This window comes from Camelina sativa, chromosome 2 (assembly GCF_000633955.1).
Source record: "Camelina sativa cultivar DH55 chromosome 2, Cs, whole genome shotgun sequence".
NCBI classification, from domain to species: domain Eukaryota; kingdom Viridiplantae; phylum Streptophyta; class Magnoliopsida; order Brassicales; family Brassicaceae; genus Camelina; species Camelina sativa.
In genome coordinates, this window is record NC_025686.1 from 215,186 (window position 1) to 230,246 (window position 15,061).

Sequence of the window (15,061 nt, forward strand, 5' to 3'; positions counted from 1 at the left end):
CCATAACTTAGGATTTTTTTTTTTTTTTATGTCAATAAAGTATAAGTTAGGATCATTACTAGGGAGATTATTAAGATATTTTGATCCCAATTTATTAGGTAAGGAAACCCTCACTTAAATTTAAATTTTGAAATGTTTTAGAAAATGCATTTGATAAAAATATTTTCTAAATGCAACAATTTTGAATCAACCGCCGGCAACGAACTTCTAATTTTCATGAACGCATTTTCCGGCTATAACTAGATCCTTATGCACAAAGACGATTAAGAGAAGACCTCGTTCATCACCGACCAAAGAATCTACTGCTACAAAGTCATGCCATTCGACCTGAAGAACGCCAGTGCCACTTTTCAGCGTCTGGTGAATACGTTGTTCTGCCACCGAACTATGGAAATATATATCGACGACATGCTCGTCAAGTCGCTACACGCTAACGAGCACATCACCCACCTTCGGCAATGCTTTGTCATCCTAAACAAATACGATATGAAGTTAAACCCGGCTAAGTGCACCTTTTCAGTGAAGTCATGCGAGTTCATCGGCCATTTGATAACCTGACGAGGCATCGAAAGTCATGCGAGTTCATCGGCCATTTGATAACCTGACGAGGCATCGAAGCAAACCCAAAAACAAATAAAAGCCATTATCGATTTGCCATCACCAAAGAATTCCAGAAAAGTTCAACGATTGACTGGTCGAATCGCGGTCCAGAATCGTTTCATCTAAAGATCGACTGACAAATGCCTTCCGTTTTACCAATTGCTTAAGACCAAAGGAAAGTTCAAATGGAACGAAGCTTGCTAGGACGCGTTCAAAAAGCTAAAAGACCTCTTCACACCACCTATAGATAATAAAAAGGTTTATCGCTAATCTTTGAGACTTGAGAACAAACAATTTTCGTCTGAAACGAAACACTTTACCCCATATTTTTATTCTCAAGAAATTAAATTGTTAAGGTATATAGACTAAGAGTTAAGACAGTGATAGATGCATAATATACCTTATGAGGACAATTCTACTAATTAACAGTTTAATACTATAAAATTTTATCTTAAAGGATTTTTTTTCTTATTTGCCTTATTATCTATGTCAACATGCTGTTGTAATGGCTATAGATTTAGGTTGACCGAAAATATTATTTTTAGCGAATCATTCATTTAGAGTAACGTGTGTGGTAATAACCCAATTTATTAATATCACATACAGGTTAGTATTATTAAGTTTCAGAAAAGAAAACAATTACTACAAATTAACAATTCTCTCGTACAAGAATCATCGTGCAATATGACAAATTAATATTCAAAATAATGAGTAATGATAGTGTTTTTTTTTCTAAACCATAGAGTAGAGAAGAATCTCAAAGACTAGTTGTGTTGAGCAGCTCTCTGTAATCCTTACGAATTCCCCACAAAATCTCACTGCATTTTTTCATGCTTGGTCTCGAACCTCTATGAGGAGCTAGACACTGAAACGCCATCTCCAATACCTTCTCTAATGCTAAGTTGTTCGCTGGACTTTGTTCTAGCTTCGGGTCCAATACCGATATCGTATCTCCACTCGTGAACTTCTTGATCGCCTGATCAAATCACGACCATTAAACGAAATCAAAACACGAGTCACATAGTACTATATATACATAGTAGTTTAAGATAATGTTTAGCTTACCCATCTAATGGTGATGCGTTCTTTTTGTCCCCTGCTAAGCTCAATGGGACGTCGACCTGTGAGAATCTCGACGAGCAGGACACCAAAGGAGTAGACGTCGCTTTTCTCTGTGAGTTGATACGTGGTTAAGTACTCAGGGTCCAAGTAACCTGCGGTTCCTTTGACTTGTGTTGAGACATGTGTGGCTCCTGATTCGGTATCTGGAGCTAATCTTGCGAAACCGAAATCTGCAACCTTGGCTCTGAAATTCTCAGTGAGGAGAATGTTCGAAGATTTTATGTCTCTATGGATGATAGGTGGCTCTATATTATACATCAAGAAAACAAATGAGTCAAAGAACAAATACAACGTTACTGCCATGGAAGAAACTAAAGAAAGAAGGATTCACACGTACGTGTATACATGTGAAGATAGGTAATGGCATGAGCTACATCGGTTGCGATATCTAGCCGAGTGGCCATGTCGAGAACCTCCTTTCCTTCCTTGCCTACAAAGAGCCTTCTCCATTCAAAAACATTGCTCGATTTGCTTTGAAATATTATTAACGAAGAGAGAGAGTAGAAAGTACTCACAATCCAAGTGATCTCTGAGAGTTCCATTAGCTACATACTCAACAATGAGAATCTTCTCGTCATCGTGCACCACATATCCATAATATTTCACTAGACTCAAGTGTGTAACTTGAGCCAAGGTCTGAATCTCACTCTTAAACTCTGCACCCTGACGGTCGTCGTGCATACTCTGCATATATATATATACCCATCATTACATTGTCTTACAATTCAGTAACAATGGTGACCTGAGTTTTTGTAATTAGCTAGCAGAATAATTTAGAAAAAGACTTAAGAAGAGAGGATCAAAGACCTTTTTGGCCCGTTTGACAGCAAAGGTAGTGCCATCTCTAAGTTTGACCTTGTAAACAGTGCCAAAACCACCTTGGCCGATCCTGAAGGATGGGGAGAAGTTCTTGGTAGCGTCGTAGATTTCATGGAAAGTGAATCTTGGATGCTCTGTTTCGCTAGCATTCCCATTATTATGCCTCTGAGTACTTCCAGTTGAACTCCTTCTATTATGTTCTATACACAGAGACCAATAAATAATATCATCAACTATACGAGGAATACAGAAACTGAAAAGCTAGTAGAACCAAAACCCTTGGGACTTTGAATTCCAAGACTAGGATTCAAAAACATCCAAACCTGAAGAAAGAANAAAAAAAAAAAAAAAAAAAAAAAAAAGAGGAATATAGATAGATACCGGAAGAAGAGGACTTAGAATCGTTGAAATCTTTGGAGGAAACGGAATCGGGAGGAGTGAAGCAGTTGATGAAGATGCCGGAGATCCAACTAGCGACAGAGCTAGTGGATTTGTCGGTAGGGGTAGGGAAGGAACGATCGGTGGTGATAGAACTCGTTATGCTGTAAGAAGAAGAAGCGGTTGGAGCAGGAGACGATCCGCCGGTGTAGCTATGGCTCCGACGTCTGGTCATCGGAAATTTCGTTAGTGAAACGTCGTAGCAATAGCAGACAAGGGAAGAGACTGACTTTTACAGTTTCAACTTGCAATACTTCTGCGTTGATTGTTTATTTTCATAAGACTCTTTTTTTTCCTCTTTGGGGTGTATTTATTGCCGCCAGCTCCAGCTATACAACTTGACGTTCTCTAATTAACGAGTAATTCAAACCCGGACAAGTTTAGATAATTAAGCGTATAATTATTATTCCCCTAATATTTTTCTATTACATAGTCTAATGACTTGTGTAATCATTTGTCTTATCTTAGAATTTGAAAACGGTTGGTTATATTTGATATAGAATAGTTCGTTATGTTATGACATAATACAATATTATTCGCTACATGATAATAGTATTTATAACATCAAGAAAATTTATAAGTATGTTTTTAAAAAAATATGAAATTGATTTGTCAACAAGAGATAATTACGGCAAAAAAAAAAAAGGAAACAATATAGAGGATAATAATTAGTAGCTCAATGCCAGACGTAATCTATCCGTATGATACTATCTGTTTAGTGGCCACCATATTAATAAATATGCCAGACCCTATCTGTTTAAATGCAATAATCGCAATCGCATTAAATTTTGTATTTTTCACAACATATCAACATATACATACCAATATAAGGGTATAGAAAAGTAAACTTAATTAAGATTTTTTCAAATTTAAGAAAATCAAAAAAAAAGTTTTAGATTGTTTCATTGGATATTCCCATCTGATTTTAGAATACGTTCTTTAAAAGCGGTAGGCTTAAATGAAATGGTAAATAAATATTAAGTAACTTTGATTTTAAGGTAATCAATCAATAATAGTAGTACTAGTATTAATATGGTTAGGATGGAAGATTCATAGCAGTTGAAGTAGGAATGATATTTGACCCCACTTTACCAATTCAATAAATAATAGTCTCTGACAGTGACAGAGGGCTTAACCTTCTTAATAATGGGCCATAGTCCAAAAATTTTGTAGCCCATGTTTCATAACATAAGCCCATCTCTATAACTGACGTCGTACCATACCATGTAGTATTTTTTAATGAGGGGGAAGAATAATGATTATTAAGGAAGAAGAGTCATTAATGAAGTGTGTGATGGGTTAAAGTATAATTAAAGATGATGATGAGAGCCTAAGCGGCCTAGTAGGCTCCTCTCTCCTTCGCCACCATTTCACTTTTCATCACCGCCGGAGAAGGCACGCAGGTGGACAAAATCATAATCCCCGGCGTCTTCTCTCTCAGGTTATTTCGTTGTTTCTTTCCTCGGTTTACGATTCCGTCTCTTATATTTAGTTTTTTTTTTTCCCCCGGAATCTGTTTTTTCTGTCTTTTGTTTATAATAATTGTCTTTACGGCTTCTTCGATTTTAGGGTTCAGGAATCGTTTCGTTTGTGTTATTTTAGTTTTCAATTTCAATGTTTCTGCGTTGGGGATTTGGCTGAATCGACTTCATGTTGTTTATATATACGTTATCAATTTTGAAGATGATTGTGTTGTATTTTATTGATATTTGACGAAAATTGAAAAGTCATTACTCGGGTCACTGTTGTTGGTTGCAACTTTGATAAAATCACGTTCTTTGTAAGATTCAAGTTTTCAGCTATTTGGATGAACACTACACTAGACAAAGCATTCTGATACCTTTGTTGTGTTTCTTATGATACATCTTTCCTCTGGGATTTTGCTTACTAAACACTATAAATAATGACTTGACTTGTATTGGGGTTTGTTATTGTGTACTCTTTAGTTGTATCCATAAGAAGACGACTCATTCATTATGTTCTCTTTCCTGCAGGGCATCTGTAAAAATGCTTCAAGGACTACTACTCTTGTCTGCTTAAAAGTATTTTATTATAGTTGGTGAATATAATGGGAGGTTGCTGTTGTTCCTCCAGGAAGTCACATCTTGTTGGCACACCTGTTTACTATTACGTCAGTTTCTCCATCTTGGATCTGCCTTTGTCTTTTTGGTCAATTGTTTTTTTACTTAAAGCAAATTTTGGGATAAGAGCATATGACTTTTTGGTTATGCTTGAAAGGTTGATTGTAGATTACTAGAGGTTGTGTGGGGTTAAGCTGTTATTGTTGTTAAAAAATGTCTTCTGAACATATTGTAGGTAGACACAATGTTTCTATTTACTAAAGTTTGTTACGCAGTGTCCAGAATCTTTTGAAGAGGTTGGGCCTTCAGGAACCCGAGCTGCTGTGGGATCAGCACTCACTGCAGGCCTCTTGGTTGATATAGGTTTGGAGACATCTATACCTGACACCTTTTGTGCTCCTGCTCCTCTTCCATATGATTTGCTTTTGGGGAAACCACACTCCACAGATTCTGAATCTAGCAAAGGAAGGATTAGTGGAAGCAGTTTTGAAACGCTAGCAACATGTGATGATCTCGGTGGGTCAGACTGTAAAACTCAAGACACCTCAGACATTATTTCCCCGAGGAAATCAGATTTCTCTAATCAAAAAGGATGGAAGAAAATGGTGGATGAAGAGGAGGAGGAGGATTGTTGTCCCATTTGCTTTGAAGGTAAGAAATCAAGATCGTTGAATGAGGAATTTCATAACTGTTTGCTTTGATTAAAGCTAGCAAAATCCATTCATTATTCATGTGGTTTATCACATGCAGATTATGATGGTGAAAATCCAAGACTAACGACAAAGTGTGAGCATGATTTTCACCTCTCTTGTCTTCTGGAGTGGATTGAAAGAAGCGATTGTTGCCCTATCTGTGATAAGGTGTGTTTCCCGCTTTAATCAATTGATTCCAAAACTATTGTCATGAATCATGATGATACAATGAATTTCCACTTTACTTACCAATTCATTCGTATCCAATGTAATCAAAAGGAAACAGAGTTGGGAATTCGTAGTTAGATCATCTAACCATTGATGGTTTGCTGAAAGCTTTGCGTCGATAGGGGAAAAAAATGCACAATTGGCAGCAACATACTAACATTATGTTTTTTGTTCTCCAATTTAACACAGGAAGTTGTGTTTGATGATTGCTTGAACTAGCATATCACAATCCCCTGGCTTGAAAGATTGAAGGTGTGCCGCTTTATTTGGTTAGTCTACTACATAAAATTTGTATACATCTCTTTTTGGTCCTTGCTGGCTCGTAATTGTTTTGTTGGGTGTGTCCACATTGTCTGCTGCTTCGTTAAATTTTTTGTCGAATTGGTTATGTTGCAATCATATGGATGGAATAGGCATACAATTTGTAAATATTACCTATCTTTTTTTGTTGGTGTGTGATAAAGAAGATACATAGGTCCAATTCGGCTGTTCGATTGTTTGCATCTCCATTAAAAATCAAGTTCACTCGTGTCTTGACTCTTGATCCATGATTCTATCTTGGCATGAAGCATGGTTTAGTAGTGTTCATTGCTTAAAAAGAAAAGAGAGAGATTCAAGTGATGCACATAGTCTAAAGAGAAAATTATGAATATTCCAAATAAAAAAGTGATCCACATGCGGCTAATAAGTCTTGTGTACGAACGATATTATTATTCTTTGGTAATAAATAGATTTGTGTCTGCTTGCATAAAATAATTAACTAGTACTAACCCGCGGAAAACCGCGGGCTGAACTTTTTTTAAATAAAAATTTGTAATAATTTATTTTATTATTACGTTATTTATAATAGTTTGTGATTAAAAATTTGGTTTGCTTATATTCTAATTTTTGTATTTTAAAAATGTTTATTGAAAAATGTTGTGAATAAAATTGTTTAAACTTTTGTCAACTAAACACAATCCTTACTAACATGTAAAAAATAACAACTAAATATAGCTAGTAAAAGTTATAAAAAACTTCTTTGAAAACAAAATTCATTGTTTTTTCTGTAGCTTTTTTTTCTTGTCTGTAATAATTTTAACATGTGGTGAAAATTTTTTTTGATAAAATTTGTAGCTGTATACTTTATTCGATTTGGTTTTTAAAATGTTACCTATTAATTTTTTTTAAGTACGAATTATTTTTGATTCTAATAGATTTTTTTTTACTTTTCTACAATTTATTTTATTTGATTGTCCCAGATTTTCATTTTTACTTAATTTTATTTATTTAATTAATTAATTAATCTTAATTAAGTTTTTTTAATGGCAATTGAATGTAATTTTTACACATTTTAAGGTTAGTTTCATATTTGTACTTCCCAATTAATATAGTAGGATAAAATTTGTAGTTTTAGATTTTATTTAATTAGATTTTTAAAAGGGGCATTCTCAAAAATGCCCATTTTTCCATATCTCTTTTTAAAAATACCCTTTCATGTTGATCATTTTTAAAACTATCCCTCTTTACATACAAAATGACCAAATTACCCTTTTTTGAGTGACAGCAAGAATGTACAGTCATCAAAATCGAAAATATTTTCCTGCCAAAAAAATTTCCTGCCAAAATCGAAAATTTTTCCCGAAAAAATTATTTTTTCCCGCCAAAAATTTTTCCCGAAAAAATTATTTTTTCCCGCTAAAAAAAAAAATTTCCCGCCAAAATCGAAAAATTTTCCGCCAAAAATATTGAAATTTATACCTTTTAAAAACCTTGTAAATGCTTTTAAAAAACTTTTAAAAGCGTTTGCAAGGTTTTTAAAAGGTTTTTAAACACATTGTAAACGCTTTTAAAAACCTTGTAAATGCTTTTAAAAAGCTTGTAAATGCTTTAAAAGGTTTTTAAACACCTTGTAAACGCTTTTAAAAACTTTTTAAAAGCATTTACAAGGTGTTTAAAAACCTTTTAAAACCCTTTTAAAAATCTTATAAAAACTTTTACAAGGTTTTTAAAAACATTGTAAAAGCGTTTAGAAGGTGTTTAAAAACCTTTTAAAAATCCTTTTAAAAACCATTTGAAAACCTTTTAAAAACCTTTTAAAAATCTTGTAAAAACGTTTACAAGTTGTTTAAAAAACCTTTTAAAACTCTTTAAAAAATATTGTAAATTATTGGGATCCTTGTAAACACCTTATAAACACCTTGTAAAGGCTTTTATAAGGTAGAAACCTTATAAAACCTTTTTAAAAACCTTGTAAATTTTTTTTGGCGGGAAAAATTATAGCGGGAAATTTTTTTTTTCGAAACTTTTTATCAAAATTTTTTTGACAAAAAATTTTTGGCGGGAAAATATGTCGGAAAATTTTTGGCGTGAAAATTTTGTTTTTCTTTTTATTGAATAAAATAATTTTCATATAAGGGTAAAATGGTCATTAAAAATTAAAAGAGGACATAAATAAAAATGGCCAGAAAAGAGGGTATTTTTGAAAAGGGGTATATCAAAAGGGGCATTTTTAACAAATTCTCTTTTTAAAATCTTAGCTGTTAAATTTTTTTTTAGTATAGATTAGTTTTGATTCTAATAGATTATTTTTTTTACTTTTCTACAATTTATTTTATTTAATATGTCCCCTGATTTTCGTTTTTTAATTAATTATATTTATTTAATTAATTTATTAGTTTTGATTAAATTTTTCTAATGGCAATTGAATGTAATTTTTTACACATTTAAGGTTAGTTTCATATTTGTACTTCCTAATTAATATAGTAGGATTAAGAAATAATTAAGACTTTGGGTTAGGAATCATTTAAGAAGAAGAGAGAAAAAGAGGTCATTGGCTTTGACTTATAAGCACCTATGTCTGCCACCTCCGTTTTCCATTCTTTATTTCGTCTTCTGCCCTTCCTTTTTTTCTTTCTTTTAATTCTATGTACATCAAATCATCATTCTCCGTCAGCGAAATAAAACATTTTAATTTTTTTTGTCGAACATGATATACATTGTCACCGATGAAAAGCAATAAAAAAGACTTCGTGTGTGATCATCACACTGTGATGGGACCTGACGGTGGCGTTGGTGGTCATAATAAGGAGGAGGGTAATATAGTAACTTTAGCGTAGGGACTATAGTTCCAAAACCTTTTATGAGAGAAAGAGTGAAGTTCTTTTTCACTTCTTTTGAAGATCGTGTGTCTCGTGAGAAGTTGCTTTTTTGGAGGTTTCCCATGTCTATCAGTATCATCACCACCATCGAGAAAATATCAACACCAACCAAACAATACAACATCTAAGAAACGAAGAAGAAGAAGACTCAATGCCATGTACTACATCATATCTTCCTCTTCTTCTTCTTCTGCTTCTCCTCATCTTCCTTGTTCCACCGTCTGAAACTGCTCAAAACAAAGTCATCATCAAAGGAAACCAAACGATTCTGAGTTTCAAATCTATCTTCCGGCTTGGTTTCTTCAGCAACAATGGTTCCTCCAATTGGTATTTGGGTATCTCCTATGCTTCTCTCCCTACTCCTACCCACGTTTGGGTCGCCAATCGAATCCGACCCGTTTCCGATCCCGTCTCCTCCACGCTCGAGCTCACCTCCACCGGTCACCTAATCGTCAGAGACTCCGTCTACGGCGTCGTTTGGCAGACTGATAACAATGAACCCGGTACCCATTTCCGGTTCTCTGAAACCGGTAATCTGATTTTGATCAAAGACGACGGTTCTCCGGTTTGGCAAAGCTTCGACAATCCCACCGACACGTGGCTTCCGGGTATGAATGTCACCGGCCGTACCACTATGACTTCGTGGCGGACGCTGTTCGATCCTTCCCCTGGTTTTTACTCTCTCAGGCTGAGTCCAAGCTTCAACGAGTTCCAGCTTGTTTACAAAGGAACCACCCCTTACTGGTCCACCGGTAACTGGACCGGAGAAGCCTTCGTCGGCGTACCGGAGATGACTGTTCCCTACATCTACAGGTTCCATTTCGTTAACCCTTACACTCCCTCCGCCTTCTTTTGGTACATCGTCGCACCGTCGAAGGCCAACTCCGAGCCGATGCTAACGCGGTTCATGGTCGACGCCAACGGCCTGCTGAGACAGTACACTTGGGAGCCGCAGACGCAGAGCTGGAACATGTTCTGGGTTCAGCCGGATACTCCCTGCTCCGTTTACAGTCTCTGTGGTCAGTTAGGGTTCTGCAGCGGCGAATCGCTCAAGCCATGTGCCTGTTTACGCGGTTTCCGGCCTAGGAACGACGCTGCGTGGAGATCTGATGATTTCAGCGACGGATGCCGCCGTGATAACGGGGATTCCGGCGAAAAGAGTGATGATACTTTTGAGGCGGTTGGTGATCTACGTTACGACGGCGATATAAAGATGTCGAGGTTGCAGGTAAGCAAGAGCTCTTGCGGCAAAACCTGCTTAGGGAACTCTTCTTGTGTTGGTTTTTATCATAATGAGAAATCGAATCTCTGCAAAATGTTACTTGAACCGCCGGTTAATTTGAAGAATTCGAGCTCATTGACCGGAGTTAATGGTGATCTATTGTATATCAGAGCTCCAAGGAAAGGGAGTTCCAAGGGAGACATCTCTAAGACCATAATTATATTGTGCAGCGTTGTCGGGTCAATCTCTGTTCTTGGGTTTACTCTGTTAGTGTCATTGATTCTGTTGAAGAGGAATCGAAAGAAGAAGAAGACGAGGAAGGAAGACGAAGATGGGTTTGCTGTGTTGAACTTAAAGGTCTTCTCTTTCAAGGAGCTTCACGTAGCTACCAGTGGGTTCTCGGAGAAGGTTGGACATGGCGGTTTTGGAGCGGTTTTCAAAGGAAGTTTACCTGGTGCTTCCACCTTTGTGGCCGTGAAACGCTTAGAAAGACCTGGAAGTGGCGAGAGCGAGTTCAGGGCTGAGGTATGCACCATTGGCAATATCCAACATGTCAATCTCGTTAGGCTTCGAGGTTTCTGTTCAGAGAATCTTCACAGACTTCTCGTCTACGATTACATGCCACAAGGTTCCTTGAGCTCTTATTTGTCTAAAACAAGCCCCATGCTGTTAAGCTGGGAAACCCGTTTCAGGATCGCTCTAGGTACTGCCAAAGGGATCGCTTACCTGCATGAAGGATGCAGGGACTGTATTATTCACTGTGATATCAAGCCGGAGAACATTCTTTTGGACTGCGATTACAACGCTAAAGTGTCTGATTTTGGCTTGGCTAAACTTCTTGGCCGTGACTTCAGCCGAGTTCTAGCCACAATGAGAGGGACATGGGGCTATGTGGCTCCTGAGTGGATATCAGGTTTGCCCATCACGACAAAAGCCGATGTGTATAGCTTCGGAATGACATTGCTCGAGCTGATTGGTGGTCGAAGAAATGTCATTGTCAATAGCGATACAGTGGGAGAGAAAGAGACCGAACCTGAAAAATGGTATAGATAATAGACAATGATGTTACATTGAGTCAATTGTGAAAGAACAGAGCATTGAATCAATGTTTGTTTCTTTTTTTTAGGTTCTTTCCGCCATGGGCAGCGCGTGAAATCATACAAGGAAATGTGGACTCTGTGGTCGACTCTAGACTCAACGGAGAATATAACACGGAAGAGGTGACGAGGATGGCAACGGTGGCAGTTTGGTGCATACAAGACAATGAAGAGATAAGGCCAGCGATGGGAACGGTAGTGAAGATGCTTGAAGGAGTTGTGGAAGTGACGGTTCCTCCACCACCTAAATTGATACAAGCTCTTGTCTCCGGGGATTCATATCGAGGAGTGAGCGGCACAAGCTGTAGCGAAGGCCATGGATGTTCGGATCTCAATACTGGATTGTCTAGCCCTGGCTCACGGTCGTCTTTTGGTAAACCTTCTTCTCCTTGATCAATTTTAAGATGGTTTGGTAAAAGCCGGTCTTACATGTTTTAAGCTTTTTTTTTGGCTCTCTAAGAGGGTTGTAAGGAATTGAAGCTGTATGTATGTGTCAATTTCCCATTAAAAAAGGGATGAGCGTTAGTCAAAGCATACATGAGTCACATGATTAAACTCACTCATTCATTACTAATCGTATTTTCATATATATCATTAGTAAGTCATTACTCCTTTCATATTAGCAAAGTTCAGTGAATCCAGTCATGAATTATTTGTCAAAACGGACCCATTAGTTAACAGCTACTGCTTGACTTAATCGACCGTTAACAGTTAAAGTTAAAACCATGGATTATATCTGTATCTAATGGCATATATGTCAAATGTTATAGAATGTATTCGATGAGAATCATTACGTATGATTTGAATCAAATCAATAAACTCGTGTGGGTAGCTTTTAACTATATTAACGGTCACAATAAAACTCAAAATCTTTTTAACTTTTTTAATGGAATGCTAGATTCTCTCTTCTGCTTCTCTCCATGGCTAACCTAAATCATAGGCAAACCAGATAAAAAAAATCAGAAGAACAAACATAAAAAATAGAATCTTCTTTGTTTTCAATCTTTGTGTCTCTAAACCTCTACCCCACGTAGAGAAAATTAGAAAAAAAAGATAGCTACAAGCAGAGAAAATGGACATCCCGGTTAAAGAGGAGAGAAGATCCTCATCCTCTGCCGGACCATTACAAGAAACCGTCTCCTTACCAGCTGATGACGCCGTCGAGAGCGGTCCTTCCTCTCCGCTTCTCGTCAAAGTCTCTGTCTTTGAAATAGAGCAGCATGAGACGACGAAGCTTCTTCACGCTCCCTCAACTCTGGTCGGAGAAACCACCGGCGCAGACGCTGATTTCCCTCCCATACAAAGCTGGCGAGATGCTAAACTCGTCTGTTTGGTCGAAACGTCCAAGCTTTGGGAAATCGCTGCACCTATAGCTTTCAACATTCTTTGCAATTACGGTGTTAACTCCTTCACAAGCATCTTCGACGGCCATATCGGCGATCTTGAGCTCTCCGCTGTCGCCATCTCTCTCTCCGTCGTCTCCAATTTCTCCTTCGGTTTCTTGGTGATTCTTTAAAACATTTCCTCTGCTTTTCTTTTTTTTTGTTTGCGTTTTCTTTAACTTTTGATGAAAACAAAAACAATTTCAGCTAGGTATGGCGAGTGCGTTGGAAACGCTATGTGGGCAAGCGTTTGGAGCGGGACAAATGGACATGTTAGGCGTTTACATGCAGCGTTCATGGCTTATCCTCCTAGGCACTTCTGTCTGCTTGCTTCCACTCTACATCTACGCAACTCCTCTTCTCGTTTTACTCGGCCAAGAACCCGAAATCGCAGAGATCTCAGGCAAATTCACTACACAAATCATCCCTCAAATGTTTGCCCTCGCCATTAATTTCCCGACTCAGAAGTTTCTCCAGTCACAGAGCAAAGTAGGGATCATGGCTTGGATCGGTTTCTTTGCTTTGACCCTTCACATTTTCATCCTCTACCTTTTTATAAACGTTTTCAAGTGGGGGCTAAACGGTGCAGCGGCTGCTTTCGATGTCTCTGCCTGGGGAATAGCGATCGCGCAGGTTGTTTATGTTGTCGGGTGGTGTAAAGACTGTTGGCAAGGGCTGTCTTGGTTAGCGTTTAAAGACATTTGGCCCTTCTTGAAACTGTCGTTTGCGTCTGCGGTTATGCTTTGTCTTGAGATCTGGTACTTCATGACGATCATTGTCTTAACCGGACATCTTGAAGACCCTGTCATAGCCGTTGGATCTCTCTCAATCTGGTTAACCGTTAGATCCCTTCGAAGATTTACATTTTTGTTTCTGATATCTGATGATGACACTTTTCTTTCTTTCTTCTCTCAGTATGAACATTAATGGATGGGAAGGAATGCTGTTCATAGGAATCAATGCAGCTATAAGGTATAACCGTAAAAGCCACAAAGCAATCTTTGTTCTTCTAAGAGCAGCGAAATATATATATAAGCGATATGTTTGTTGTGCAGTGTGAGGGTGTCGAATGAGCTAGGATCGGGACATCCAAGAGCAGCGAAATACTCGGTGATGGTAACAGTGATGGAGTCTCTCATCATTGGGGTAGCTTGTGCGATTGTAATTCTCATAACAAAAGATGAGTTTGCAGTGATATTTACGGAGAGCGAAGAGATGAGAAAGGCGGTAGCTGATCTTGCGTACCTACTCGGAATAACGATGATTCTCAACAGTTTACAACCGGTTATATCAGGTAAAGCAAGAATAGTTATATATGTCAAGTAGTAAAGAAAAAAACATGAACGTTGGTGACTAATGAAGAATGTTCGGTGGATATATATATATATATATGGAGCAGGTGTAGCAGTGGGAGGAGGATGGCAAGCACCGGTGGCATATATAAACTTGTTTTGTTACTACGCATTTGGTTTACCTCTAGGGTTTTTGCTAGGTTATAAAACAAGTCTTGGCGTGCAGGTAAAGCATACACAGTCCGGTCTATATTTGGTTTGATATTGGGTATTGGAAACTTGGGTTAAATGTATTATGATCATCAGGGGATATGGATAGGTATGATATGTGGGACAAGTCTTCAGACTCTGATCCTTTTGTACATGATATACATAACCAATTGGAACAAAGAGGTACGCACCTTAAGTTTCATTTCTTTTTGGTTCTTCATAATCACTGCGACAAAGGAAGTGAATTGTTGTTCACTATATCTTATATTGTCTTTCAGGTGGAACAAGCTTCGGAGAGAATGAAACAATGGGGAACTGGATATGAGGAATTAGAAAAAATAGCAAATTAATTTTATTTTGGGGGAAAAATTTGTATATAAAATATACTTGCAAATATACTTTTAATTGTATATATCAATCTATTAGACACCAAACTTGTATAAATTAAATTGAATTTCTCATACATTTGTAACTTTACTGTTATCAAATGATTTTAAATTTCACTTAATTCAGGAATTAGTCAATCAATTTTTTTTTTTTTTCGTTCTTTTCATAATCCTATCCAAATCCTTTACTAGTTGAAAAAAAAAAAGTCAAAATCCTATCCAAATCCAATATTAACCTACCAAGGGCAGGTAAAAGTGCAAAGGAATGAAACCGGTTAACCCCATTTTCCGGTTTCGTCTTTGCTTCTCAGAGAATTATATTCTTATTATTAAAAAAAAAAAAAAAAAAAAA

The 15,061-nt window shown here is 37.1% G+C and overlaps 4 protein-coding genes across 5 annotated transcripts in view; 3 read left to right on the forward strand and 1 right to left on the reverse strand.

Moving 5' to 3' along the window:
* LOC104711788 (calmodulin-binding receptor-like cytoplasmic kinase 2) overlaps positions 1-3,291 on the reverse strand; it is a 20,736-nt gene extending 17,445 nt beyond the window's left edge. Inside the window, exons 1-6 of one of the 2 annotated variants that reach the window (XM_010428562.2) lie at positions 2,923-3,291; positions 2,530-2,741; positions 2,238-2,406; positions 2,060-2,152; positions 1,666-1,967; positions 1,340-1,576 (exon numbers count right to left, since the gene is read on the reverse strand). In XM_010428562.2, coding sequence (XP_010426864.1) covers positions 1,358-1,576; positions 1,666-1,967; positions 2,060-2,152; positions 2,238-2,406; positions 2,530-2,741; positions 2,923-3,154 — 1,227 coding nt within the window. In that variant the 5' untranslated portion in view covers positions 3,155-3,291 and the 3' untranslated portion in view covers positions 1,340-1,357. Of the gene's footprint in view, positions 1-1,186; positions 1,577-1,665; positions 1,968-2,059; positions 2,153-2,237; positions 2,407-2,529; positions 2,742-2,922 lie in introns of those variants that run through there. The other variant, XM_010428554.2, reaches the window with a different exon arrangement.
* LOC104711830 (probable E3 ubiquitin-protein ligase RHB1A) lies at positions 4,269-6,500 on the forward strand. Its single transcript, XM_010428601.2, has 5 exons — positions 4,269-4,420; positions 4,974-5,110; positions 5,336-5,711; positions 5,811-5,920; positions 6,170-6,500. Exons 2-5 carry the CDS (start codon positions 5,048-5,050, stop codon positions 6,197-6,199), a joined length of 579 nt encoding a protein of 192 aa, XP_010426903.1. The 5' UTR covers positions 4,269-4,420; positions 4,974-5,047; the 3' UTR covers positions 6,200-6,500.
* On the forward strand, positions 8,953-12,049 carry LOC104711839 (G-type lectin S-receptor-like serine/threonine-protein kinase SD2-2). Its single transcript, XM_010428609.2, has 2 exons — positions 8,953-11,385; positions 11,469-12,049. Exons 1-2 carry the CDS (start codon positions 9,272-9,274, stop codon positions 11,830-11,832), a joined length of 2,478 nt encoding a protein of 825 aa, XP_010426911.1. The 5' UTR covers positions 8,953-9,271; the 3' UTR covers positions 11,833-12,049.
* On the forward strand, positions 12,252-14,752 carry LOC104711847 (protein DETOXIFICATION 34-like). Its single transcript, XM_010428619.2, has 7 exons — positions 12,252-12,943; positions 13,029-13,654; positions 13,737-13,793; positions 13,877-14,115; positions 14,221-14,339; positions 14,420-14,506; positions 14,602-14,752. Exons 1-7 carry the CDS (start codon positions 12,512-12,514, stop codon positions 14,671-14,673), a joined length of 1,632 nt encoding a protein of 543 aa, XP_010426921.1. The 5' UTR covers positions 12,252-12,511; the 3' UTR covers positions 14,674-14,752.

Excerpts from the sequence above, each read along its gene's own strand:
- LOC104711830 (XM_010428601.2), top strand. The coding sequence starts at position 5,048 with ATGGGAGGTTGCTGTTGTTCCTCCAGGAAGTCACATCTTGTTGGCACA. Across the intron at positions 5,712-5,810 it reads TTGTCCCATTTGCTTTGAAG|ATTATGATGGTGAAAATCCA; the intron begins GTAAGAAATCAA and ends TATCACATGCAG. Across the intron at positions 5,921-6,169 it reads GTTGCCCTATCTGTGATAAG|GAAGTTGTGTTTGATGATTG; the intron begins GTGTGTTTCCCG and ends AATTTAACACAG.
- LOC104711839 (XM_010428609.2), top strand. The coding sequence starts at position 9,272 with ATGCCATGTACTACATCATATCTTCCTCTTCTTCTTCTTCTGCTTCTC. Across the intron at positions 11,386-11,468 it reads GAGACCGAACCTGAAAAATG|GTTCTTTCCGCCATGGGCAG; the intron begins GTATAGATAATA and ends TCTTTTTTTTAG.
- LOC104711847 (XM_010428619.2), top strand. The coding sequence starts at position 12,512 with ATGGACATCCCGGTTAAAGAGGAGAGAAGATCCTCATCCTCTGCCGGA. Across the intron at positions 13,655-13,736 it reads GTTGGATCTCTCTCAATCTG|TATGAACATTAATGGATGGG; the intron begins GTTAACCGTTAG and ends TTCTTCTCTCAG. Across the intron at positions 14,116-14,220 it reads TTTACAACCGGTTATATCAG|GTGTAGCAGTGGGAGGAGGA; the intron begins GTAAAGCAAGAA and ends TATATGGAGCAG.